Source organism: Manis pentadactyla, chromosome 10 (genome assembly GCF_030020395.1).
Source record: "Manis pentadactyla isolate mManPen7 chromosome 10, mManPen7.hap1, whole genome shotgun sequence".
Lineage (NCBI taxonomy): Eukaryota > Metazoa > Chordata > Mammalia > Pholidota > Manidae > Manis > Manis pentadactyla.
In genome coordinates this window covers 103,440,878-103,467,393 of record NC_080028.1, presented here as the reverse complement: position 1 = coordinate 103,467,393, position 26,516 = coordinate 103,440,878, and the positions used below count along the sequence as shown (strand labels likewise).

The following is a 26,516-nucleotide window of genomic DNA, read 5'->3' as shown; positions in this document are numbered from 1 at the left end:
AACATGCTCTCCAGCGCTGCCAAGGCAAAAATAACCTGGAGCCTGCTCCTGAGGATCTATCAAGTGGAGAAAAGCAGCAGAGACAGAATACCAATGATCCCACGTTCCCACTCCCTCCCTGGCAGCATTTCATTTATTTCCTCACAGCACCTGTGATCTTGAGCTGCACAGCAAAGGGACAGAGAAGGTCAGAGAGTCTGATTTCCACCAGCATCGATGTTCAGGCTCTTTCTAAAATTTATGCAGCTCTCAACTGGTAGAGGACAGTATCAACTACAGTCCACACATGCTCTGGCTTCAAAGACATTCTCAGATGCTAACAGACCATGCTAATAATCAAAGAAATGCAAATCCAGAGGCACCTACCTATACTTTCTGGAAGAAAGGAAAAAAAAAACTGGTGTTTCTAGAAAAGACCACTATCTGTGACATCTGTGACACACGGTGAGGCTGCTGTGATACCAGAACATGCATAGCACATCACAGTGGCAGGCAGTGAACGCCACTGGGAAGGCCAGCGGGAGAGCATACCACCCCACTCCCAGGAACCTGTGCCCGTGAACCAACAGGCACAGAAAGGCTACATGCACGGAGCATCTGCCACCTGCATGTGTACACATCAGGGGGCCTGCACAGGAAAAGACAAAACATTTAAAAATGACAAAACACGGATCAGTCATCTGATAAAAATAATTGCAAGGACTAAAGTGTTCAACTTACTAGCTGAAAACCAGAGTGGGAAATTGGTATTTTTACTCTAACAACCGTGCACAGAATGTGTGTGCACAAGTGGGAAGCAGAACCAGAACACAGCACTACAGCGCTGCAGCGGCAGAGTGCGGGGTCCAGTCGCTCTCCTCCCTCAAGGAGGAGGAATGGCTGGTGGAGGCGGCACGCAGCCAGGCGCAGCCCTCACCTCGCCGGCTGTGGCCAGGCAGGCCTCCTTCTCCCGTAGCTTCCGGCCAGCTGCATCCAGGCTCTGCCGACACGACCTGTTGCGCTCCTGCTGCTCCTTCACCTCCTCCTCCACCTCGGCCTCCCGCTCCTGCAGCTGCCGAATGCGCGTCTGGAGTTCTTGGTTGCGGTCCACCTCGCGCTGCCAAGAGGGGAGGACTGGTGAGGGGAGTCGGAGCAGAAAGACCACACCCCGCTCCTCCCTCAGAACAGGGACCCCTCCAGTGCGGCCAGGCCCCTCTCGGAGGGCACATGGCACCACGCAGTCACCAGCCAGTGCTCACAGGCACCATCTGCAGGGAGGAGAAGCAGCCCAACACTCAGACTCAGGTGCGACCTTGGAAAGCCATCTGAGCTCTGGCAGTACCAGCAGCTTCTGTCTGACTGCACTATAGTATGATGAGTCGGCACTCTGCCCACAAGCAGACACCCGGGCAGGGACAGGCGGTGCAGACATGAGCCGGCACGCAGGACCAGCTGACCCAGTGCCCTAGTGGGCCACGAGGGAACACTACCCCCAACAAACCTTCAGAGCCCGCTGTGTAGGTACCCCAGGGGACTGTGTGTCATGCTGGTAAAGAGGCTGCAGAACCAAGAGCCATCCTGGTGAGGCCCGGCGGCCTCAGGAGTTGACTGTAAGCCACTGAGGAGGTTACCCTCAGCCAGAGAAGCAAAGGGACCACACAGTGGAAGCCAGAATCCAGACACAAAGGCAGCAGACCTGGTCAGGTGGCACCTGACGCTGCTGGCCTCTGATCTCTCCTCAGGAAGCTGAGCTGCAGAAGCTCCCAAGGACCAGCGGGCACCCCACGGTCCACCTCGCTCAGCACAAGGGCTCCTACAAGGCCCTGCAGCCCTGCACCAATGAGGGGCTGAACAGTAGTGCAGAATGCTGTGGCCTCCTCGAGGGAAGCGCATCAAGGCTCAGAGGGACTCACCAAGACAGCCTTCAAACAGCCAGAGGCCCAGCAGCAAAGGGGTGAGGGCCATGCTGGCTAGCACAGGGCCCTGCTCTGCACACCACAAAGTGGGCCAGGACACCTCTACTCAGGCCACTGGCCCCAAGTGCACTCAGGACAATCCAGGCAGGTCCACGGACCTCGGGCCCCAAAGGATCACCACCTCACAGACATCTCCAGGCTGGAGGGCAGGTCCCCACCCCACATCTTCCCTACCCCCTACCAGACTGGCAATCCCTGAAAAGCCGTGACAGATGCCCAAGTTTCAACAGAACAATGTGAAAAACGCTGGCTAAGGTGGTCCCAGGGCCCCCTCCCACCATGTCTGTGGGCAGAGAGGGAGAGGCCTCCGAAGGGGAGGCCGCACTCAGTGTGGGGCCCCGGATGAGGCTCAGTCATCCCTGTAAGGAAAGACTTTTAGCAGCCCTGTGACAATCCCTCACTCATCCGAATGTATCCTGTACACCTAGCAGGTGCCACAGCCTGCACAGGCCTGTCCTCGAGGGACCCATGGCCGAGAAACGCCAGCAGCTGCAGACCTGTGTCCCCTGCCTGAGGGTCATGGCAGCACCATGACTCCCACCATCTGATGCCCTGGCACCACCTCCTCCCCCCTCAACAAAGGCACCTGAAGGGCAGAAGGCTGCCATGGCCTCACCCAGCCCTTCTGCCCCGGCTGCTCCAGGATGGCCCTCCTAGGACAGCCAAGGGCATCCATGAAGCCCGCCTCAGAGAAACACCACTTGGAGCAGCATCAGGGCCATACAGGCTGTGTTTCTAGGCTGCTGAGCCCCCACACACCATGGCAGGAACCTGCCTACAAGCTTCCAACACATTCCACTGGTGTCACACCCTCAAAGATATCAGCTAGAAAAGCATGGGAATAAGCCACATAAGGCCAGACATCCATCTGCTGGGAAAGCACAGGCGGTCAGAGACTTCCTGGCCCAACACTTGGCTTGAATCTTGGCAGCTTTCCCACAGCTCATTGGCACTTATTGGAAAAGCTTAGCCGTGCTGCTAATCAAAGCAAAGGAAGGAATTTATGCCCTAAGTAAACACCTAGCACCTTCTCTGGGTAACAGGGTTGCACTTTCCCAGCCTGCCCTGAAAAGCCAGGGGCAACAGGAAACAGGACCCAAAATTGGTGATCTTGGCTCTGAGGCCATGTGAGCAAGACCCTGCCTGGACCTGAGACCCTAATGCAACTGTCACCCATGCCACCTGGCATATCTACTGGATTTGCATCCCAGTTCTCCCAGAGGGTGGAGACACCAGACCGGGAGGAATTCTTCAGGGCAGGCTGACCCGCAGAGGCATCACCTGGGTCCCACTCTGCTCCAAGGCAGGCGGCACAGCCAGCATGCAAGGCCCGAGCACGCAGCCCAGGGTTGGTGCACTGGGCTGTCAGCCAAGGGGCTCTCCCCACAGCCTGCAGGGAGCATGCCGAGCCACTGCTTCAGGCGGCCCCCACACCAGGCAGGCCCTAGCTCCAGGCAGCCGAGCCCCCTGCCCCCACTCCCACCCCAGTCACCCACCTCGTAGCGCCTGGCACTGGTGCTGGCAGCCTGCTCCAGCTCCACGCGCGCCCTCTTGTGGCTCAGCTCCAACTGCATCTTCTCACGCTCCACCTGGATGAGGTGGGACTTGGCGCGGATCTGCTCTGCCCGCTCCTCCAGCTGACAGGCACCAACGGAAGACAGAACCTTCAGTCGCCCGTGCCAAAAAGCCGAATGACGGTTCAACACTCACTCACTGAACGCCTGCCCCAACGAGGCCCAGCTTAGCCCTGGGGCACAGGTAGGGCGCTGGGTCCTCAGCTCAGAAATGGGTGCAGGGAAGCAGCAGAGGAGGGATGAAAAGGGCAGGAGTACGTCAGGGTGACCAAGGGTGGGCTTGATGTACAAGAGGTCTACTAGCTTCCTACTGCTGGGTAACAAGTCCCCGCATGCTTAGCAGCATAAACACCCATGTGTTAGCTGTCGGACCTGGTGAGAAGGCACACATGGCCAGGGTCTCTGATCAGGATCTCACAGGCTCAACAGTCTGCAGGGCTGCATTCCCATCTGCCACGCTCCCATGGCTGTAAGGCTGAGCCTCCATTTCCTGGCTGTCAGTGCTGGGCTGTCACCCTTAGAGGCCACCCATATTCCTTGACATGTGGCCCTCTCTACCTCCAAAGCCAACTAGGTAGAATCTTCCATGTGTGGGATCCCCTTCCTGACCTCCTGACCCAGATTTTAAAGGCTCGCTGCTTAGGTGAGGTCCACCTCCCCAGGTACTCTAAAGTCAACTGATTTGAGAACTTAATTGTATCAGCAAAATCCCATCACCACATATGTAGTGTTGATTAAGTTTGGGTAAGTGGCAAAAGAGCGACCTACCAGGCCAAGAATTTGAGGGCCAATGGAGAAGTTGGCCTCCCACAGAGATTAGGTAAATAAAGAAGCCTTGAAGGGCATCAGTTTCCCATAATCACTGACTGCAGGGCCTTCTTCACATGGGCTAGAGTCTGCGCTTGCCAAGAGTGACCGCCACCCAACAGCAATTTATCTCCCAAACACTTAACAGAAATGAAGAATCTCAGGCTACACCCCAGAGACACCAAATCAGAATCTTCCTTTTAAACACATTCTCATTCTCATAAGAGTCATATGAGCATTAACGTTTGCAAGACACTGGGCTCGAGCAGGTGGGTATTGCTGCCAGCAGGGACACCTGACACCGTCTGGAGACACTGCTGACTGCCACAGGGGTGGGAAGTGTGTGACTGCCCCCAACGGCTGGCTGGGAGGAGGCTGGGAATGCTGCTCAGTGTCCCACAAGGCACAGAGAAGTCCTGTGAGATGAAGAGTCATTCAGCCCAAAGGGTCAACAGAACAGAGCGTGAGAACTCCTGGGCCAGGACAAGTACCTTCTGCACCCGTTGCTCTTTGGGACCCAGTCCACACTTTTTTTACCCTCTTTACACTTCCTCTCATTTCAACTGCACCGTCTTGATATCTAGAGGTCCCTGGCTCTACCCTCCATCAAAACCACTGGACTTTCTAGGCTCTCCATGTCTGCAGCTAGACACCAGCTTCTCCTGAGGATGCAGACCCAGATCCAGGGACACCACCACACAGGGATCCGGAGTCCCAGAGACAGGGATCTGCAGTCACATCTTCTCAGAACATTGACTGCTTCTGAAGCAAAGTACCTGAAACGTGTTTATATTTAAACTGTCACTGACCTGCCCCAGAGCAGGCTGTAAAACATTTTCACAGAGCTGGAACCTTAGAAAAAGGAGGGGAACTGGTAGGAAAGGCACTGACCTCTGCTCCAGACCCGAAGACGAGTAGCTTCTCTCTTCCCTCACCTGCTATTTGGTGGAAGCTCAGTAGGAAAGAGAAGGAAACTGCTGAGTGAAATCCTGGGACAGTATAGGCCAAGGACAGCGCCCCAAAGCAGGTCCTGTGGCTACAGGGCTCTAACCAGCTCACTGTGGCCATAGCTCTCACTGGCGGGATCCCCCAACTGGGGAAGCCCTTCAGAGCACTAGCTGAGTGAGAACCTGGGCGTCCCAAGTCCTAGAGCCTATAGTTCCTATAGTTCTGAGAGGCCAAAAGATCCCAGACATCTGAATCAGTAAAATTTTAACATCTTTAGACCAAAGTTGCCAACCTATTTTGCCTGTGAGCAAGGATCAAAAAAAAAAAAAAACTACAATCTATTACCACCACCATTTCAAAACAAGTGTTTTGACATCAAAACCAAAAAACAAACATAAAAGACCTAATTTCAGAATAAGTAACAGTCCTTCCCAAAACAGAGCAGTAAGTAACTTAGCTCGCTAACCAACATAAGTCATTCAATTATCAGCAATGAACGCATACAAACACACCCGTGTTTGTTCTACCAAATATTGCATGGGCCTCAGTGGGGCTATCAGAGCAACAGGGCACTCTGGTCACCTGACACAGGACCCTTTCACAGAGCAGTTCCGGCAGCCCATGCCATCAACAGGACAGAAGGAACACAGGCAGAGAAGCCAGGGACTGCCTGATGTCGCTGGTGTAGTGTGGCAGGGGCCCAGCTAGGCTGCAGACACCACACTCAACTCCTTGTGTGGACTCAGTGATCCCTGCCCCAACTGGGACTGACCCCACAACTCTCTGGAACCTGAACTTGACCCTTTTACAACTGGGACTGCAGCGAGCACTGCCAAGAAATTAGAATAAAATTAAGTAAGTCTATTTTCAGGGTACTGTAGAAATCACCCATGGCAGACTGAAGCCAAGCTCTGCAAATGGCCCCACAGCCTGAGACCATTACATAGCCAATCCTCCACTCTCTGCTGGGGTTTTCCCAATGGGCTGGCCACAACCTGTGTTTACAACACAGCCTTCCCCTGTGATGTACCTTCAAGGGAGCCAGCAACTGGGTAGACAATTCCAGTGGCCATGCTCCCAGGCAGTTTGGGTGTTTCCCTCAATTTAACAAACAGACTGGCTTTCCAATCCTACCATTACTGTCTATGAGCTCATTAGTGTGGGTGCAATGCTGAGTACCAGGTGCACCCTGGAAGTGCTGGTAAATCAAGCTTTTAAGCCAGGACAATTCAGGGCTAGGCTGACAGAATACTGACCTGCCTCATCTATAAGGAGCTTGAACTAGTCCCACCTAAGAGCAGGTGTCATTACCCAGAGGCCCCTATCCCAACATATGTCACCCTTGAACTATCTGGAAGTTGAACAGGTTCCACCTAAGGGCAGGCCTCCTTACCTAGAGGCCCTTATCCCGACACACAGCACTCACCTGCATGCTCTGCTGGTACTGCATCTGCAGAGAACCTGGGGCAGAGGCGGGAACATCCAATCCAGAGCCTCCCTCCACTCGCTGAGAAATGAAGCTGTTCAAAGACCTCAGCGTGGACAGGACGGTGGTGTTTTCCCCCAGGTCCTCCATGGCCACTTTCCTACTGGAGGAAGACAAGGGAGGGGTCACAGCAAGCCTTTCCAGGCGCCATCAGCTCTGCCAGCTGCCTGGTCAGGGGGTGCCTCTGGGCAACCCCACTCCCCTAACACTCTCTCAGAGCCCTTAAAACATTCCAGTGTCCATGATCACGTTCTTCGGGGTTAACTAGGAGCCCATACTGCCAGCTTACCAGAGAAGAACTGGAGGCATAAAAGACAACATGCCACCAGGCCACTGGCCATCAGAGTGCCACCCTGCACACCAGCAGGGGGCAGATGGCCCCAGGCAGAAGGTGTAGTCCGGTGTCACACCTCCCACAGGAGCACTCACAGAACGCCCAGCCTCCAGGAGTCAGAAACAGGCACAAACCATGGCAATGAGGACGATGGCCACGGCCGCACCACCACACGTCAGCAACGACACGAGTATGTGCTGCTCCGGTTTTTAACGAGGTACCAAAAATAGAGGTATCTCACATTGACTGGGCACTGAGACTCCTTGAGCCTCAGTTTCCTCATCTGCAAACTGAGGATCATGAAGCCAATGTTGCAAAGTTGTCAGAATTACAATGTCCTTAAGAAGTCTCCCGATGGCGGACAGTGCAGCTGTTGCCCCAGTTCATCACTCTGCTTGTAACTGTACACAGGACATTTCCATCTTCACAGTCGGCAGATAAATTAGGTCTTCTTACACATATCTTTGAGATAATAAAATGAGACTGAGACCAAAACCTGGGTCTGTGTAGCTCTGAAGGTCCAGTGTGCACTACAAACCAATGCACGGAAGGGCCAAGGACAAGCGGAACCTGGAGCCCCCAATCTGTGGTTACGGCCTCACACCAGGCTGCCCCAGGCACAGTGACCAGCCAAATGCCCTCGATTCCTACAGGTGCATTCTCTTTTCCCTAGGGCAAATCAGGGAGAGCCCGCCTTCTTCCTAAATATTAGACTGAGAACACCCCCAGATCTCCCCAAAAGAATGAGGAATCTTAGTTTGATGGAGAATTTCCCACTTAACAAGAACTCTGGCCTCGTGCACACAGAGCCCTTGCCTTCTATAGGCCATCATGTCCACCTCTGCACCACTCACTCACACCATGAGTGGAAATGAACTGGAAGAGAATGGGACCTCACAGTGCTGTGAGCCTCGCTGATACAGAATTGCACTGCGGGAGGCAGCAGGCTCTGCTCCTGAAGGCAAAGCCTTCCATTTGCCAAGATGAGACCAGGCCATATTTTCCCTCACAGGGTGGGAAATCTGGCCAATCTACCACCACCTTCTCAAGGTGCCATCCCCTGTAAGAAACAATGAATGTAATACACTAGCATGAAAAGAACACGTACATTTTCAACTGCCTGGAACTAACCTGCTCCATTAAACACACGATAATAACGCAGCAGCTCAAACTCCAACCTTTTCATCCAACAGACTCAAATCTTCTAATCACTGAATCTAACAATCTAACCACTGAACACGAACTGCTCCCAACACAATCCCTGAGCTGGGAGCCTCTCAACGGCCCTTCTCATCCTTGGCAAACAATGGCTGATGAAACCTAAAGAAATTAGAGGCTCACCACCCGCAACTGCACTTCACACCCCCACGGGCACCACTACACTGGCCTGGTAAATTTGCCCCCCAACTTTTCTGCTCTCTCCAACCTCACACAAGACATGAATGCAAGTTCCCACTCTGCTAGCTAAAAGCAGTGTGATTCTGGGTGAATGGCTTCCCATCTCTCATCGGCTTTCTTAGTTGTAAAATAAAGTGGGAGCAAGTACCATAGGCGGCTCCTCTGCATAAGTGCAGGGCACAGTGCTGGGTCGGCCTGGAAGGGTAGCACCCAAGAAGAGCACTTCTCTTCCTCCTGGGTATTTCTGGGGAGCAGCCAGCCTCCGCAGGACCAGCACTCCGGACAGGTGTGAGAACCCCTCCTCCAGGTCGCCACTGCCCGGGTTTCACGGGGCGCTGGCCATTTCGAGCTGTTCCTTCTGAGAAGCCTTGAGGCCCCAGCACCAGACGCTGAGAGAAGCCAGGGCCGGACCCCCGCACCGCCTGCCGCGGCGCCTCCCTCCAAATCCAGCGGCAGCGCCCACCCGGACCCCATTGAGAGCGCCCGGACCCCGGCCGCGGCGCCCACCGGCCCCCAGCAAGGGCTCCTCCGGGACCCTCGGCCGCGGCGCCCACCCGGACCCCCCAGGCTGCCCAGGGACCCTCGACCACAGCGCCTACTCCGGACTCCCCAGGGCTCCTCCCCCGGGACCGCGGCCGCGGCGCCCACAGAACCCCCCAGGGCTGCCCCGGGGCCCCGGCGGCGGCGGCGGCGCCCACCTCGGACTCCCCAGGGCCCCTCCCCCGGGACCGCGGCCCCAACAACCCCCCACCTTGCCGCTCCTGTCGCTCGCCTCTGCCGCTCGGATCTCCCTCCTCTCCTTCACGCCCGCTTATCGCGAGAAGTGCTGCTGCGCTCTCGCGAGACCTGGGACGGTCCGGCCGTAAGGCTCCGAGTCCGCGGGCCACCCAGTCCGGTGATCGCGTGCCTGGAGCCGCCCGCCCCTGAAAGATGCCGCTCGGAGAGGATTCGGCCCCAGCAGCGGGCCGGCTGCACAGTCGAGGCGACCCAGACCCCGCGGTCCGGGTTTCCACTAGGGAGGTGGTCTCGCCCCGTATTGTGTGGAATAGCAGCGCCAACGGTGGCTCTTCAAGCCGAACTTGATCACACGCTTGTCAACGCCCCCAATGTCGCTACAGTATTTACGTTAATAACAAAGCGACTTCTCCCTGGGAAAAGCAAACTATCTTCCAGCTCGGCTGGCCTCCCGGGGTCTGTGAGCGGTCGGGGGACCCCTGCAGAGGAAAGGCGCCACCAAGCTCTCGCGCCCGGGCATAGGGAGGGAGGCTGGAGGACAGGATGGCGGCGGGAGCAGGGCCCCTCCCGGGCGATCGCAGCCAGAGACAACAGGGGAAACCGCACTCCCGTCCGGAGCTTCACCAAGGCCTCGGGGCGCTGGACTAAGTGGGCCCTGGTGGAGGTTCCCAAGAATCGGTAGTTTATATAAACTGTTTTTGAGGTAGGAAATGGCTTTAAAGGAACCAATTTATTAAAAAACAAAAGCATGGAAATCCCTTAATGTAATGTACATTTTTTATAAGGCTGCATCAAATTCCTGGGAGGAGAGTAAAAGGAAAATGAACACACCACACCGCTGCTTGCTGGCAATTAGCTTTACAGCCCGGGGCCTGGAGTATTGAAGCGACACATATTTCCAGCAAAAGTACAAGCACACCCACCTCCTGCATAATTCACACCCACTGTCTTCCCTGATTGCTCTGGGAACTCTCGCTGCTTGAGGAATGGATTTATTTCCAGAGCATTCGACAAAGAGATGGAAATTAATCCCCACATTTAAATTAGATTTTTCTGTGTTACACTGTATAGGCTAAATAAGTGGAAACCTGTGTGCTGTGTTCTGGGGTAAAGGTAGGAGCCAGTTCCTCTGTAACAGGCTCCCATTACATAAAGCTGTGCCCACCTGCCTTTCCTATTCGTTTTTCTCCTTCCCTCTCTTTTCACCCTTTCATCTTTGCCTCTATCTTCCTCACAATAACTTCATCTTCACAAATGATACAGAGACTGGGTTTTATCATATTTCGTGGCCACTGAATACAGCTTTCTCATGTCTCTGGTTTCAAAAAAAGGTCCCTCATTGTTAAGCTCACTGCTTCCCAGACCTAGCTGGGACCTCTGCAGCCACGCCCAGGAAGGACCTCCAGCTCTACGTGGAAAGGGACCTGAAATGGCAGAAACAACTCAGTCTTTCCCAGAACCCTGCGCTCTTTGGTACTGCGTGGCCAAGAGGTACACCTCTGAGGATTCTCTCCTGCTGGCCTCAGGCTTCACCGTCCTCACACGCTGGAATTCCCCTGCCAGCCTCTCCTGAAAGCGACGGCTCTGACTGCCAGCCCACATTTTACAGAGTAATGTTCCATCAGGGCGCAGGACGTCCGCAGCCATATCCAGAAGCGACAAACACAGGCTGATGAGCCTGTCGTGATCAAGGCCCCGGATCCCTGAGGCGTTGGGCGCCATGTCACTCAGAATGACATCTGCTCTCCCTCCAGGAAGCAGCTCTCGGACTCTCTGGAAGGTTCTCGGGTCAGTGACATCAGCAGGACACAGAAACGTTGCTCCTTCCAGGGGAAATATGTGCAGAAGATCTACCCCAAGCACAAAGCCAACAGGAGCACTGGGATCTAAGGAGGAAGTGGTGAGTGCATTATTTATTTGGACCATGAATCTTCCCACAAAAATACAGGCAACAAAATAATAAAATAGAAAGAAAAACTCAGGACCAAGGGAAAGAGCTAATGTGCAACTATACGGACAGAGGTCTTTCCCCACTGTCTATGCAGCCTCTACAACATACAGTGGGCAGTGATTGTCCTTCACCTACATCTGCAGAAACTGAGGCCCAGAAAGCAAAAGTGATTGTCCCAGAGTAAAAGGTAGACCTGGGGCCGCACCCCACGATTGACTCCAACTCTAATTTCACTCCACTCCCCAAGGGTTGCTTTCTGTGAAAGGGTTATCTCTGAGTGGTCTTTTTAGTAAACTAGAATAGAAATGACACAATACATATAAAGGGCCTTTAGATTAAAACAAATCCTTTCCACAGTTTAATCCAATTTCTTTGAATGTAGAAAGAAGCTGAGAGATGGGGAAACTGGACTAAGGCAAAATAAGGTATGAAAATGGACACCTTGTCCATATTTGAGTGACACCAGTTGTGAAATAAAAAGATGCCACTGTTTCACCTTACCCCTAAAACGAGGCGTCTTGCTGCTCCCGGCTCCCCTTCCCCAACCCCAGGCTGTAACCACATTTACAGCTCCCGCTCCCTTCCACTGCGGAGAGCCTTTGTTTCAGAAGTACACACCAGCATTGGTAAGTTGAAGGAACAATTGCAGATTTACTGGTTCACTCTGCTTAGTAAACAGGCTGTCAGGGTGGGAGGGAAGTAGTTCTAGCTAAAGATTATAAGTCTAGCTATTTTGCAGAGTACCTAATTTTTCAAAAGCAAAACTATTTTCAGCTCTGGGAAGTGGGACATCTCACACCTCACTTTATACACTTGCCTTGAACATCCCATGTACTGTGTACCCTCAGGAAGGGCCCACTAAAGGCAAATGGCTTTGTGTGCAGTTTTGCGACTTCTGGGAAGAAAGGAAACCAAGTCATTTTATCCACACACTCTCCTTCTGCCACTTCATCCTACAAGTTAACTTGGCTATATTAAACAGAAACCAAAGTCAGTTGTTAGGAGGTCTGTGGATAGGCTCACTGGTGGGAAAAGACAAATAAGCTTCTGACACAAATTCATTTACTTAGTCAATAAATATTTATTGAGCTAAAAAAAATTTTTTGAAAGCTATTCTAGAGCCCTGAACCATCCCATCCTTAGCGATGAGGCTGATGGAACAACCTGGGGAGCAGCATTCCCAGGGGACTAAACTGAACCTCAACTTCCTCATTAGGAAAATGGGAACAGGTACCTCAGTGAACTGCCACATATGTCATATAATGCCAGCGCATGCATCAGCCCCAGGCTTTCCAGCAGACGATACAAGGGTGAGCATGTTCACCACAGTATCGTACACACTAGTGGAAGACCTGAGAGCAACCGGATGCCCAAGAGGAGACTGCCTAAACCAGCAGTATAACCAGCCTCTGTAATACTACACAACCGTCCAAAGGATAACATTGTTTTCTAAATTATGCGGCTGGATGGCTTGTTAATCATGGAATTCTTTTTTATATAGGAAATTTTTGACAAAACCCTCAAATATGAAACAGATAAAAGCTGGGTCCCTCAGGCTGAGCCAGAGCAGAGAATCCAGAACCCTGGCCAGGAGGGCCCCCCTGGGCAGGCCAAGTGGAACCTGGAACCCCCTGAGGTTAAGTCAGTTGTACTGTCATGGAAAGAAGTCAACATAACATGCAGGGATAAAAGTAGCTCCATTAAGGTTCCAAATTAGCAAGAAGAGTGTGTCTAACACCATTTTTTAAAAAGAAAATGTACGGTTACATACGCAAAACCGAATTCTAGGATGCACACCAACATGTTGATACACACTTTAATGTGGTGTGATGTGCGGTGATTTTAATCAGTACACCTGTCTACCTTGCCTTTCATTCTGAAAACGTCAGTGTCTATGTTCATCATTACTACTAAACAACCAGCTCAGGGGTATGTGACTCTGGAAAGTGCCCCACTGGCACTACGTGTCCTCTGGCGGAGGGCACTAGCTGCCTCAGTCACAGACTCCTGAGGTCAGAGGCCCTCAGAGCAGCGTGGAGGCCCCACCTGTGCCTGCAGCGTTGACTTTCCGCACTGCCACCTGGCTCCACGCCCCCGGTGCTGCCCCACAGTCTAACACCCGGAAGCCAGGCTGCAGGATCCGGTGCTTCTCGTTCACCTCCAGAAGCTTGAAGGCACTTCGACACCGGTAACTCTCCACCTTGGCAGCTTTCACAAATGGGTCCTTCAAGTGCCGCATCAGCCACAGGTGCTCCACACCAGTCCGACCCTTGAAGGTACTCCCAGCAGCGTGGAACCCCTGGCGCTGGAGGGACACTCGCACCAGCTTCAAGGACCTGTTGAGAGAGAGGCAGCAAGCAGGCATCACACAGATGGGGAGGTCGCCAGTGTGAGGGACTCTTGGCTCAACCCACACATTGTGGGTGATGGAGCACGGAGGCCCAAGACAAGGGGAGGCTTGACCATACTACACAGCCAGGAAGTGGGTATGGTGGCTGAACTGCGGCCCCCCAGAAACTCCTATGTTGAAGTCCTAACTCCCAGGACCTTGAAATGTAACTAGTCTTTAAAGAGGCAATTAAAATGAAGTCATGGGGGGAGGGCCCTAACCCAGTCTGACTGGTGTCCTCACGAGAGGAAATAAGGACACACAGAGGGATGGCCACATGAGGACACAGGAGAACATGGTAACTGCCAGTCAAAGAGGGTGGCCACAGAAGGAACCAGCCCTGTGACGCCCTGATGTCTAGCTCGCAGACTGAGAGCAACAGTTTCTGCTGTTTGGGCTGTCCATCCTCGGTGCTCTGTTATGGACTGAGCAAGCTCACCCAGCAGGCATCTACCCTTCAGTCAAGGGGCTTTCTCTCATGAAGTTTTGTTCAGAAGGAAAGCTCAGACAGCAACAATAGTCACCTCATTTGTGTCAACAAAAATGTTCCCATCCTGGGTGGGTACTGATAAAATTAAGGAAGGTATATTCTTTCTCTTCTAGTACAAAATCTGGGCTCTGAGACTGCTAGAACACCCGAGGAGCACAAGCCCCACCTTAGTCCCACCACTTCAGCAGCTGGCACCAGGCCTGACCTGCCACGTTTCTTAATAAAACTGAACTCAACCTGCATGAACAGTTGAAGGGCAATTTCCAAGTCTCTTTGGCAAAGTTAGGTTTTGAACAGTTTGTCGACTGCCACACCTCCCCTCATTTAAATCTCAAAAGAGCCATACGAAGTAGGTCCAAATCCATTTCTTTTTTATGAAGAAAGAGCTATTATTATCCCCACGGCTCTAGGCCAAAAGCCCTTCAACACCACAACACCAAAGCACGATTATAAGATTTGTTAGAGACAGTAACTCCAGAATCATTGCCTTCAAAAGACAAAAGGGGTCTCATGGGAAGAGAGCACAGTGGTCCAGGGCGCCAGAACTAATTCCAGGGATCGGGGAAGGAGTGAAGAGCAAAGAAGCACGCCCCCAAGCCGCCTGATTTGGGCAGCTGACCTCCAGCGCCACCCCGCGTCCTGCATTCAGTCACACCGGCCTCACCTTTCTCGCAAGTCGGATGCCACAGCCTTCAGGCCAGCGGTGCTCTTCCTAAGTTCCACCTCACCTGCAGGCCGCCTCGCCGCCCCCTCTTCTCCACCTGCGGTCACCTCGCCCGCCCCCCAACCTGCAGTGTGCCACCTCGCAGGCCCATCCTCTCCACCTTCAAGTCACCTCGCCGCCCCCTCCTCTCCACCTGCAAGTCACCTCGCAGGCCCATCCTCTCCACCTGCAGGTCACCTAGCCCGCCCCCCCACCTGCAGCCCCACCTTGCCGCCCCCTCCTCTCCACCTGCAGGGTGAGCTCGCCCGCCCCCCCACCTGCAGTGCCGCCTCGCAGGCCCATCCTCTCCCCCTGCAGGCCGCCTCGCCGCCCCCTCCTCTCCACCTGCAGGTGACCTCGCCCGCCCCACCACCCAAAGTCCCCTGCAGCTCTCAGCCCGCTTGTCGCTCCTCCGCCAACGGCTCGCCTCCCGTCTGAAGTGCCCAGAGTCCCCTAGTCGCCATGCCCGAGCAGGCCGTGTACGGCCAGGCCGGAAGTGGATTCGGCGCCCCTGTTCTGACGAGGAAACCGGGCGCGAGCCCCAGGCGACCCCGGTCCCCCGCACGCCCTCACAGCCGACTCACCGCGCCATGGCCGCCGGAAGTGCGACCGACTTCCGGCCCGAGGACACGCCCCCGGCGGCGGCGCGCGGTGGGACGGCGAGCCCCGCGGCCGCGCTGCCAGGTGAGCCAGGGACTCCGAGGAGCCGGGCCCAGGAGAGCGAGGCACCAGGTGAGCTTGCGGACCCGGCCAGCGCGAGAGCGAGGTCGGGACCAGTGGAGCAGAGGCCGCAGAGGAGGGAGGAGGTGGATCTGGCGCAGGGGTCATGGGACCTGGGGCACCGGGACCCTGTGAAGGACAGACAGGACAGGGAACCTTCATTTACCGAGTGGCCAGGTGTGCAAGACTCAGCCTGGTGCCCTGTGTATATTGTGTCTTTCGACCCTGATTAAGGGGCTTCAGTTTACAGATGACTGGACTCAGAAGCCACATGGCTAACAGGTGGGCCGCGCAGCCCTGATGCCAGCCTCCCTGGTCCCTGCCATTAGCTAGGCTCTCTGAGGACCTGACCAGTTGTAGTACAAGCCTCTCGTTTCTGGACCTGGGGCCACCTAGATATCAACAGCCAGTAGACCCAGCTCTGGGCCCTGGCTCTGCTGTTTGACCTCAGGTCAGTCTTCACCTCTCTGAGCTTCATTTCCGCCTCTGAATATGGGGAAAGCAGGTCTTTGCGCACAGTTGTTGGGTCTGTGAAGTGGGGTGGATTTTGTAAAGAAGTCTGAATAAGTGAGTGCCGATGTACCTCGTATCCGCCTCCCTCTCGCCCTCACAGTTTACTTGGGAAGCCAGGGCCATGGGCATAAACAATTTGGTGCCAGGACAAAGTATGCAGGCCTAAAGGGCTTGACCCCCAGAGCCCGCCCCTTCCGCCTGACCTACCCCACCGCCAGGACTCCGCTACAGGTCCCGTTTATCAGAAACCGTAACTAAAAATAAAGCATGGGGTCCCAGGCCCTCCACCCTGCATCTCCTCAGGTGTGGTCCCTGGAGCAGGAGACATGTTCGGTGACCCCAGGCTGGAGTAGGGACGGGCCGGCAGGGCACCTGGCCCTGGTCCTCCACCATCTCTCCAGCAGCAGCCCAGACATCATCCAGCCCAGGCAGAGTCTTTCTCTGGACTACACACCATTTTTCTTTCTCTGGATCATTGAAGCAGGAGGCCCCTTGTGGTTCCAGTGCCCTCCCCAAGTGCCAGGTCCCAGAGCAACAATAGCTGTGGGCAAAATATAAACTATGACAAGAGGGAGGGCCCAGGAGCCATGCATTTCCTGGGACTCTGGAGGTCTGCTACTGCAGAGAGGCAGACGCCAGACCCCAGTAGGCCAGTCCCCCATTCATGAAAGGCCAAGGGCAAGATCTGACCCAAGGACTGATGGATGAACTGCATGGTTTCCTTGGTGCCAGCTGGGCACAGGCTGACAGAGGACCAAGAACAGCCCCGTGCCAAGGAAGGAAGGGGAAGATAGAGCCATCTCCTGACCTGCTGGCCAGCAAAGGGCCAGGGCATTGAGGCCACTGCGTTCTGAGAGTCAGGCGTCTGTTGTACTAGATGATCATTTGTTCACTGACAGGTTTCCCCTCCCTGCCTTTCAGAACATGTTTCTGACTTCCCTGCCCCCAGCCATCGCAACACGCTGATTCCATCCTCGTCCTGTTCCCACCCAAACTGACCCAGCCCTCTTCCTTCTCAAGGGGCCCCCAGGGACCATGGGCACCTCCAAGCTCTACACCCTGGTGCTGGTCCTTCAGCCTCAGCGAGTGCTCCTCGGCATGAAGAAACGAGGCTTCGGGGCTGGCCGGTGGAATGGCTTCGGGGGCAAAGTTGAGGACGGAGAGACCATCGAGGAGGGGGCCAAGAGGTGAGGGAGGCGTGGGCCTGAGCACAGAACCAGCTGCAGAGCCTGACCCGATTTCCCCACTTAGAGCTTGGGGCCTGGGGCGTGTACTGGGTCCGAGCCTGCAAAATGGGAATCATAAAAGTCACAGTTCCTCTTAGGGTTGTCAGGAAGATCAAGGACATGACACGAGGACTTGGAAGAGTAGTCAGTGCTGAGGACAGGAGCTGTAGTCGGGGGCGGGAGCAGTTAGGATGCATTTGGGGAGTGTGTGTGGCTTGAGAAGTCCTGGCTTCCTTTCCAGTGAGGGGTGTGCCCAGGCCCTTGGCTCTTGTGCAGGGGAGCTGATGAGTGTTTCGACTGGATGCTTTTGCACGGTGTCAGGTAATCCTCAGCACAATCCACAGCCTCCCATGGGAAGGAACCAAGGCTCTGAAGGTCAAGCAGCTTTGCTGAGATACCTCAGCCCCCCAGACGTCAGCCTGTGCCTTCCTCTCTCCTCACAGGCATGTGTGGAGGAAACTGGGGGGTCAACATCGCAAAGCGCTGCACAAACTGTAGCTCCTGTTAATGTCATTCTGGGAGCGTTGGCAGCCATCAGGCCACCTTCCCCGGAGAAGAGAAGAGCTCCCCAAATGCACACTAATGAGGTTTCTGAAAGGCAGGAAAGCTGGCAACGTTGCAGCCCAGTGGCTTTCAAGTTTGGGGTGTTTTTTTTTTTAAGTCAGAAGTCAGAGTAAAAAATGTTTATACTCTGATAACAGCAAAACACTTCCTATGTGAAAGTATTCCAGTGTAGTCCCCATGCTTTATTTGAATCACCAGTCACAGTCTACTAAGCTGACTTCACAGTGCACAGCAGGCCATGGCCCACAGTTTGAAAGCCCTGCATGGTGTTCCCACCGTGCACCTCCGCTCCTCGGCCTGGAACCCAGGGTTGCAGCCACCGATGCCCTTAGTCATTTGTTTTTGCAAAAAAAAAAAAAAAAGCCCAGTCTTGTGAGACTCTGGCACTTAGCCCTGTGAGCCATGCCTGGGTTGGGATGGGCTGCAGGAGAAACAGAGTGGAGAATGGACAGCAATGGGGGCGCAGGTGGTCACTTTGCCAACCGCAAACATGTCCTTCCAAGACTGGTCCTTGGGTCACTGGTTTATGTAACACCCACCACTACTGCTCAGTGTCAGACACAGAGGAGCAGGTCCCAGCCACTGCCCCTAGTCGCTGCTGGGCCCTGGGGGTGTGCAGAGAGCAGGTCTAGTGGACACCCAGTGGTCCGGGGCATCCGGAATAGAGGGAGGGCAGGTAAGGGCCCAGAACTCCCAAAGGGCCTGCCATTCGGTCCCGGCAAGTGGAAGGTGGAGGGGCACCATGCCCCAAAGCACCGGGAGCTAAGGAGACCCCTTGGGAGGGGCCCCAGATGGCTTCACCTCAGCCCCTTGCCATGATGGTGACAAGAAAACCCCCATGGCCACCGAAGCAGCCCAGGGTTATGAACTTTCCCTCTTGTCCTCCCAACAGTGTTCATGCCCAGAATGGGAAACGGACAGAAGGACCCTCAGTATGGAGTACTGAGCGGGCTTGAGGTTAGGTAGGAAACCTCTTTCCACACAAGCATGTGGTTTCTGTCCCTGAATGTAACTTGAATGTATCTGGGTGTCACCCTCTGCTGCGGTATCCAGACCATCCCCTCTCACCTAGACAGGTGCAGGAGCCTCCTACCTGGGCCCCCCACTCCACAGTCCATTCTCCACATGACTGCCAGGTGACCCTCCTGATTAAGGCTGGGTTGGGGTCAAGCTCTGGGGCTGGGTCCAGGTCTGGAGGTCTGGGTTGGGGTCTGGGGGTGTAGATCTGGGTCCGAGTCTCTCCGACTCATGCATTAAGTGCCTCTATCAGCTACCAGTGCACTAAACGACCTGTCACTCACTGAGCCCCCAAGTGCAGCGCCCGGCTGCCCCTCATGTTAGCTCCCACCCCCCTCCTCCCAGCTCCCCATGTTGGGCCCCTCCTGGCTTTCCAGTTAGGAAAGCTAAGTGGCCTATGCCCCTGTGCAGATCACACTGTGCACTGAACGACTCTCTTCTGTCTGTGTTCCCCCATAAGCACGCTCTGAGGCCACGACTGGGGGCTTTTCTCAGTTTGTTTTGAAGTCAACGTGCCCAAATCAGGGAGTTTTTAAGAAATAGGTTGGTCATTTAGCCTGTAGGCAGATCAAGAAACAGAAATGGAGCCAGATGCTGCCCTCTGGTGGGCAGCCTCACTGGGCCGCTGGCACCACTGGAGAGCCAGCCGCCCGTCCTGAGTGCCATGGGTGGAACCCCGCCACAGGCCCTCCGTGCCTGGCTACACCCATTGCGGTGTCTGTGGGCGCCTGGGCGCTCTGCCGTGGGGCTGGGAGTGTGCTCTCCTGGTGGATGTCCCCCCGGGGGAATAGAGGGGTTCCGCCTTAATGAGCATTGCTCGTTTAGCAAAGCAGCTGTGCTCTGACCCCGCAGAGCTGAGTGCGCTTCCTCCAGACCCGTGGGTGCAATGGACGCGTTGCGTGTGGGCCACCAGCTGTGTATGATCCCTCGCTGAGGCTTGCCCTGCGTTGCCCTGAGGACTCAGATGGCCTCCTGGGTGTCCTCGTTTGTGAAGTGTCTGCTTGTATTTCGCCCATTTTTTTACCCAGTTGCCTTTTTCTTACTGATCTGTAGTTCCTCATACGTTTTACTATGTCCTTGCTAAGTTTCTGACCTCACATAGTTTGATGGTGTTTTTTAGGCATATACATGTTAAGTATTCTGTCTTGGGAACTGGCCCCTTTCCCACTAGGGGGTGCCCCTGATCGCTTCCCTTGCTCTGCAGGCGGCTCCATCTGAATGCAGGAGAGCTACTCCTGCCTGTCTATCAGTGCTGGCCTGGCACGTTTTCTCCATCCATTCACTTTAATCTACATTTTTAACCTTTATGCTTTTATACTTTTAATCTTTATTTTTAAAGTGGGTTCCTCATGGACACCACATAGCCTGGTCTTTTTTTGATCCTGATGATGTCTCTTTTGAGAGCAATTGGGCCCTCGGTGTGTGTGACGGTGGATAAAGCCAGGCTGGCATCGGATAAAGCCAGGCTGGCGTCAGCACATTCGTTGGTTCTCTGCGCCCCTGTTCTTCGTAATGTGTGCATGTGGACTTGGAGAACTTCCACTCTTCTCCTGTCTTTTGTGGTTCTCAGTGGGCATTTTACATGATCTATTCTCTCTCCTTATCTTAACTGTTTTTTATTTGTTTTGTTCTGTTTTGACCTGTTTTAGTGGTTGCTCATGTTTGCAGTGAACATCACAGCTAAGCCAGGTCCACCCCCAGACAGCTCGGTCAGCACCACCGCGCAGGAAGCGGGAGCGCCTTACAAATAAAGGGATCTGACTCCCGCCTCCTGCTCCATCCCCTGGCTGCCACACAAACGCCAGGCAGGATAGACAGCAAGCAAGCCCATCATCGCTGTTAATCTGAACAAACCCTTACCTGTTAGGTCAACTAAGAAAACAAACTCTTGACCCTTCCGTCCTCTCCCTTTGATGCTTTCCCTTTCTTTATGCAACCCAGGCTTCTGACCTGCCTGGTCCTTCTCTCTAAAGAACTTCTTTTAATATTTCTGCAGGCTGAGCCCCTCCATTTTTGTTTTGAGAAGTCATTTTGCCATCCCTTTTGAAGGGTGATTTCAGAGACATGACTGTGGGCTGGTGGTTTTTCTCTCAGCACTTTGCATATTCACTCTAATCCTTGCTTCCATGATTTCTGAGCAGTCAGGGGTGTTTGTTCCATTTACCCCTCTGTGGGCCATGGACCTTTTCCTCCCACTTCTTTCAGCATGCTTTATCCCTGAGTCTGTAGTTTGGAGACAGTGCACCTGGGTGTTGTTCTTTGGACATTTATCCTGCTTAGTGTCCCCTGAGCTTCCTGAATCTGCGGTTTGGTGCCTGACATTAATTTAGGGAAACTGAGTCATTGTTGTCTGAACATTTCCCTGCTCCTTTCTCTCCCTCTTCTGTGTTCCCACCTGGCATCTCTCACGGCTGTTGCGGTCGTCCCAGAGCCCTCGGTGTTCTGGTTTTTCAGTCTTCCCTCTTTGCTTTTCATCTTCGAGCATTCTGTCGAGAGGGCCTCGTGCCCAGAGGTTCGCTCCTCAGCTGCATGCAGCCTGCTAACAATCCCCTCAGAAGTGCTGGTCGTCTCTGTGGCCGCTTGGGGCTGCAGGACTCCAGGTCCGTCCTTAGGTTAACGCCTCTGCACTCACTGCCGGCCTGTTCCCACACGCCGTCCACCTCGCCCACCCTTGGTGGAGCAGCCCTACTTGCTGTAAAGTACAGGTCTGAGGACTCCAGCACCCCTGCTGCTCTGGCTCTCATGGCCCTCTCTTCACATCACCTTTTCTGGCCATTTAGTGTGCTTGTAATTCTTCCTCTATACCCAGACCCAGTGCACCAGGTGAAAGGAACTGTCAGCTGGCCTCGGGACCACAGTGAGGTGGTGGCATGAGCACTGGCCCCATGGCTAGCGGGTGTGCTCGTGGGTCTGTGCCCCTGGACTGTGACCCTCACAAGTGAGTCTCCATCTCTCTCTCTCCCCTTCAGGGCGACAGAGTGGCTGGGGAGGGCAGGAGCTGAGGGTTTTCTTCCCCATGTCGGTCAGGCTGTGGGTGCCTAGCATCTCCTAGGGGTGGCCCCTGGCAAGAGCACAGCCGGGGAGCAGGGGGGTCGGTTCACGGTGGCTCCTCGCCTCGTCGGTCCTGGGCAGGTCTTCCTCGAGGACACAGCTCCCCTGTGCTCATCCCCCTTGTGGATCCAAGAAGGCGTGGAGGTTTTTCCAGTCTGTTCAGCTTTACTTTTGTTAGGTTGGAGGGGTGATGTGCAGGCTCCTTACAGCCGAAGGAGAAGCCAGAAGCATCTGTAGACGTTCTAGACTGACTTGTTGGATAAATTGCACGTTATCTTCTCTCTCTGGCTTGTCTTTCTACTCTTAGTGATGTTTTGATAAACAGAGAAGCTTGTCATTTTAATGCAGCCCCACATACAGCTTTTCTTCACAGTCACCCTTTTTTACACCCTTTTAAAGAAATATTTGCCCGTGCTGAGCTCTTCTAAGGAGATACTCACCTGTCTTCTCTTCTAAAACTCTCAGGAGCATTAGACCTTAAATCTATCTGGAATTGAGTTTCAAGTATGGCATAAGGTCAGGATCCTTCCATTCCGTACAGACATCCAGCCGACAGGACCATTTACTGAAAAGACCACACTTCCCACAGTGCTGCACGGCCACCTTCTAACATGTCAGCAGTGAGGTGGAGCCATGAAGCCACTTTCCTCTGACACCATCTCCAGGGCCTGCACAGGGCCAGCCTTCAGGGCATTAGATGGCTCAATGGACAAACCCAGTTGGCCCAGTTGCCCAGGCACCACAGGACCCTCCAGGCTCTCCCTGGACAACCAGACGCCACTGGATCTGCAGTCCCTCACCTGCACCTCGCTCCTCCCTCAGGGCCTCGTCGCAGATCACAGAACCATTGTGAAATTGAAGACTTGTGCTCAGATTCAGCTTTCTTGTGGAGGACTCCATTAGCCTCCCAGGCTCATGATTCTGCACACTTCAGGGCCCTGCTGCGGCAGACAGTGCAGAGGACGCCTCTCCCAGCTGCACCTTGCTCCTGAGTGACACCCGGGTGTCCACAAGGGCAGGCCCTGCCCCTGCAGGCTGCATGCTCCCTGGAGAGCCTGCTCCCTGTGGCCATGGGGCACTCATGGTCCCCACACCAACAAGCAGCGAGCAGGAGCACCAGGTCATCACCCGACGGTGTTCTTCAGTGGGGCAGGAGAGGCCTTGCCCTGATGCAGGGGCAGAGTTTCAGCATCCAGGGCCCCCCTGCTGCTCCAGTCTGCCTGTGGACCACATGGCTCCCGTGGCAGCCTCTCCTCTCCCCTGGTGCCAGCCTAGAGTGCAGGGTGTGATGGACGGCCTTTGACAGAGGACTGCCCCTGCCAGCTGATGGAATGCTCTGATGCTGACAAGGAGCAGGCCGAGACGAGACCCAGGGCCTGCCAGTCTCAGGGATGGCTGCCTGCACATGTGCATGCAGCTGATCCTTAGGCCCACTGCCCTGGTGTCTGATGTGCATGTGACTCACAGTGGCCCTGGAGTCCAGCCTGGTGCATGCTTTACCCACTGCACTGTCCTTTTGCCCTTTGGGCTTCCAAAGCAGGCCCCAGTTCAAGAGGAGGTTCACACCCCCACAGGCTCAGAAGGCCATGTCTGGTCATCCCTTTCTCTGTGCCAGTGTCCCTGTCAGGGAGGCCCTCGGAACTTCAGGGAGATGATTCTCTCCAGGGCAGGGGGACCTGGGAGCCCCCAGAGTTGAGGTTGGACTGTAGACAGGTGGAGTGTGCCCGCCTTTCTGGCCAGCATCCCTGATGGCCCCCAATGCAGTGGGGATTCAGAGCTCCATGTTCAAAGGACTCCGGGAGGCAGTGCAGGAGGAGGACGGGTGGTGGGACCCCCGGGCCACACAGGCCTGGGAATGCAGGCCCCCTGCTCCCAGGCACTTGGCGGCCCACTTTAGTGTCATGTGTCACTCGTCCTGTCCTCCACCTGCCATGTGGGGACCAGCAGATGGAATCACAGGTTGACAGAGCTGTGTCATCTCCAGCTGCCTCATCATTCCCACCCGAGAAACAGAGCCTCCACTCTGTCACTGAGGAGATAGAGATTTCATACACTGCCATGCGCCTAGGGAACATTAACCAAAACTGCTGAAAACAGTAAATCGGTGGGTGAAGCTTGTAAAAATGAGACGGGCCAGCCTGCTGCCAGAGCACCTCTGTTACGTCTAACTGGGGAGCCGTTTGCACCCCCCAAGGGCAACACACATTCGTCTTTTTAGGTCAAGTCTGATTTTAATTAACCATCTCAATGAATAAATTCCAGCTTTCAAAAGAGCAGCTGGCCTGCATCCGAAGGCAGCAGACAAAGCTCCCAGCCAGGGCTGAGGAAGTGCAGGGCAGGCCCACACCAGGAAGGCGTCCATTCATAGAGGCATTTCACCGGCATGATACGTCTAGCGAGCAGAGTGGAGTCCCTGACTCTTCAGTACTGGCACAGAAAGTAATGATGCCTTGTGTTCCTAACAGGTCAAAGCAAAAACACTTCACGCACGACTATAAATGGCCAGACATAATTAGGGCATTTTTATGGAACAAAAATAAACATAAGGCAGTGGGGGAGTAAGAGTCTCTAAACGGAGGAGACGAAGCCCAGTGGCTGCAGTGGCTCTGGCCCAGAATCCTGAGCACAGCCCCTCCAGAGAGCGCTGCTGAGGAGCGGGGAGCAGCCTGTGGGCCGAGGACCGAGGGGCCTGGCACCTGTGCACGGTTGGAGCTTCTCAGTATACAACACAAGAGTTGAAAGACTAGTTGAATTCCTAAGGTGTAGCGTGTCACTCTCCTGCATGAAAAGCACACGACATGCCAGCAGTTGTTCACAGGGATGCACGGAAGGGACGGGTCCAGAGGGGAGCACCAGAGCAGTCCCTGGGGTCCTGGGCGATGAGGCCATGGGTCTCTGCCAGTCTGTCCCCAGTGAACATGCCAATTGGAAATGCTTTCAAGAGGGAACAGCATCGGCCTGTGGGGGGCACCCTGGTTCCACTGGTGTGAGTCACACCTGCCTGCTCGGGGGCTGAGACCACAGCCCAGGGAGCCGGTGGGGAGGCGCCCTGAGACGGGGGATGCAGTGGGCATGAGCTCTGTCCACTGGGACCACTGCACATCTTGGCAGGGGCGGGAGCATCTCCTTAGTGGAACAGAAGTTACAGCAGCTCCTCCTCCATTAGAGACTGGGGACCTACAGGGCGATCCCGTGCTCTCAGCACGGCTCTGAGGAAGGATGGTGCCTCCGGCAGGATGCTTACGGTTCGGGGTCTGCAGCTCTCACGGGGTTGCAGCCTGCAGGGAGGGCTGGAGCTGAAGGACCGGCCAGGCTCTACCCCAGCCTTCTGGGAGACCTCCGGGCCTGCCGTGGCGCAGTACAGAGGGCGCTGACCAGGTCGGCTTGCGCACCCTGAACTGGGTCCTCACAATCTTGACCCTTTTCCACAACCTCTGAACCAAATCAGAGTTTTTAAAGTTGTCAGCTGGCTGCCAAGATCTGCCAGGCTGAGAACAACGCGCACATTCCAGATGACGCCCCGGGACTCCAGCCCACGCTTCCCGTCAGCAGCCCAGGCCCTCGGGGCACCTGCCCAGACACGCTCCTCATGCTCCACCGCCATCAGCTCCACGCAAACGTGGGTGCTTTGCTTACTGTCACCTTCTTTCTGTCTGTCTGCCCTCCCTCCGCCCACAGGGAGCTGCAGGAGGAGAGTGGTCTGACGGTGGACACGCTGCAGAAGGTGGGCCAGATCATGTTCGAGTTTGTGGGTGAGCCTGAGCTCATGGAAGTGCACATCTTCTGCACAGACAGTGTCCAGGGGACACCCACGGAGAGTGATGGTGAGCCCGGGTGGGCAGGGGAGCCAGGCCAGAGCTGGGGGCAGCCTGCCTCCCTCTGCCTTCAAGGCAGGCACAAGGAGACAGTGTGTCCAGCTCCCGCCCAGGACTGCTTAACTAACTCCTCCCGAAGCTCAGTTTAAGTCTGGCTGGACATCAGTCCTTCCTTTTCACCCTGCAGAAATGCGCCCTCAGTGGTTCCAGCTGGACCAAATCCCCTTCAGCAACATGTGGCCAGATGACAGCTACTGGTTTCCCCTTCTGCTTCAGGGGAAGAAATTCCTTGGGTACTTCAAGTTCCGTGGTCCAGACGCCATCCTGGACTACACACTACGTGAGGTGGACAAAGTCTAGGAACCTGCTTGCTCTCCAGCCACAGGAATCGCTGCCCCGCAGCGATGACTGGCCCTCTGGGCTGTGGGTAGTCAGTGCTTAGGGTTTCTGTTTGCAGAGTGATTGGATGGGAAGGTATAAAATAAATGTCTTTTATGTTTTCACCATTCTCCACCAGCCCAGCACAGCCAGCCCAGTTGTGTCCTCAGGAAGCCACCAGGCATGTGGGCTGTGGCCCATGCCACAGAACAGAGATGGGAGATGCAGACCTGAGGCACAGAGGGGACAGCTCTTCTGTCCCCATGGCGGACAGGTAGGGAGGTAGGGCTGGGCACTGGCTGGTGCAGCACCACAGGCTCTTGTTGGGATCAGAAGGGTAGGCTGTATGATGAGTCCTCTCATCAAACACTCTTAAAGTTTCCCTTTCAAGGGGAAACAGGCAACATCAGGGCCCAGGGCTAAAATTGCAGTCTAATGAGTCACAGGCTCGTCAACCTCCCT

General features: G+C 54.8%; 3 protein-coding genes across 10 annotated transcripts in view; 1 reads left to right on the top strand and 2 right to left on the bottom strand.

The window, feature by feature from the left end:
- The window catches only part of MAD1L1 (mitotic arrest deficient 1 like 1), a 415,678-nt gene extending 406,301 nt beyond the window's left edge, over positions 1–9,377 (bottom strand). For 2 of the 7 annotated variants that reach the window (XM_057487450.1, XM_057487451.1), the window contains exons 1-4: positions 8,651–8,880; positions 6,711–6,873; positions 3,452–3,592; positions 917–1,096 (exon numbers count right to left, since the gene is read on the bottom strand). In XM_057487450.1, the coding sequence (XP_057343433.1) occupies positions 917–1,096; positions 3,452–3,592; positions 6,711–6,873; positions 8,651–8,670 (504 nt within the window). In that variant the 5' untranslated portion in view covers positions 8,671–8,880. Of the gene's footprint in view, positions 1–916; positions 1,097–3,451; positions 3,593–6,710; positions 6,874–8,650; positions 8,881–9,253 lie in introns of those variants that run through there. The other 5 variants (XM_036932840.2, XM_057487453.1, XM_057487452.1 and 2 more) reach the window with 4 other exon arrangements.
- A 619-nt stretch (positions 9,378–9,996) lies between these two features.
- MRM2 (mitochondrial rRNA methyltransferase 2) lies at positions 9,997–15,477 on the bottom strand. 2 transcript variants are annotated; one of them, XM_057487464.1, is made up of 4 exons: positions 15,049–15,088; positions 14,732–14,855; positions 13,235–13,524; positions 9,997–11,123 (listed from the first exon to the last, which is right to left on the bottom strand). In XM_057487464.1, exons 1-4 carry the CDS (start codon positions 15,071–15,073, stop codon positions 10,681–10,683), a joined length of 882 nt encoding a protein of 293 aa, XP_057343447.1. In that variant the 5' UTR covers positions 15,074–15,088; the 3' UTR covers positions 9,997–10,680. The 2 variants fall into 2 exon arrangements, with proteins under 2 accessions (XP_057343447.1, XP_036788752.1); XM_036932857.2 differs by lacking the exons at positions 14,732–14,855; positions 15,049–15,088 and adding an exon at positions 15,355–15,477.
- NUDT1 (nudix hydrolase 1) lies at positions 15,386–26,179 on the top strand. The gene is made up of 4 exons (XM_036932858.2): positions 15,386–15,502; positions 17,024–17,190; positions 25,540–25,685; positions 25,864–26,179. Exons 2-4 carry the CDS (start codon positions 17,039–17,041, stop codon positions 26,034–26,036), a joined length of 471 nt encoding a protein of 156 aa, XP_036788753.2. The 5' UTR covers positions 15,386–15,502; positions 17,024–17,038; the 3' UTR covers positions 26,037–26,179.
- Positions 26,180–26,516: the final 337 nt, after the last annotated feature.

Bases quoted from the DNA above. Each gene is read 5' to 3' on its own strand.
- NUDT1 (XM_036932858.2), top strand. From the start codon at position 17,039: ATGGGCACCTCCAAGCTCTACACCCTGGTGCTGGTCCTTCAGCCTCAG. The intron at 17,191-25,539 runs GTGAGGGAGGCG...CTCCGCCCACAG, and splicing joins ATCGAGGAGGGGGCCAAGAG to GGAGCTGCAGGAGGAGAGTG. The intron at 25,686-25,863 runs GTGAGCCCGGGT...TTCACCCTGCAG, and splicing joins GACACCCACGGAGAGTGATG to AAATGCGCCCTCAGTGGTTC.
- MRM2 (XM_057487464.1), bottom strand. From the start codon at position 15,073: ATGGGCCTGCGAGGCGGCACTGCAG. The intron at 14,856-15,048 runs GTGGGGGGGCGG...GGCACACTGCAG, and splicing joins CCTGCGAGGCGGCACTGCAG to GTTGGGGGGCGGGCGAGGTG. The intron at 11,124-13,234 runs GTGGGGCCTCCA...CTTCCTCCTTAG, and splicing joins AGTCAACGCTGCAGGCACAG to ATCCCAGTGCTCCTGTTGGC.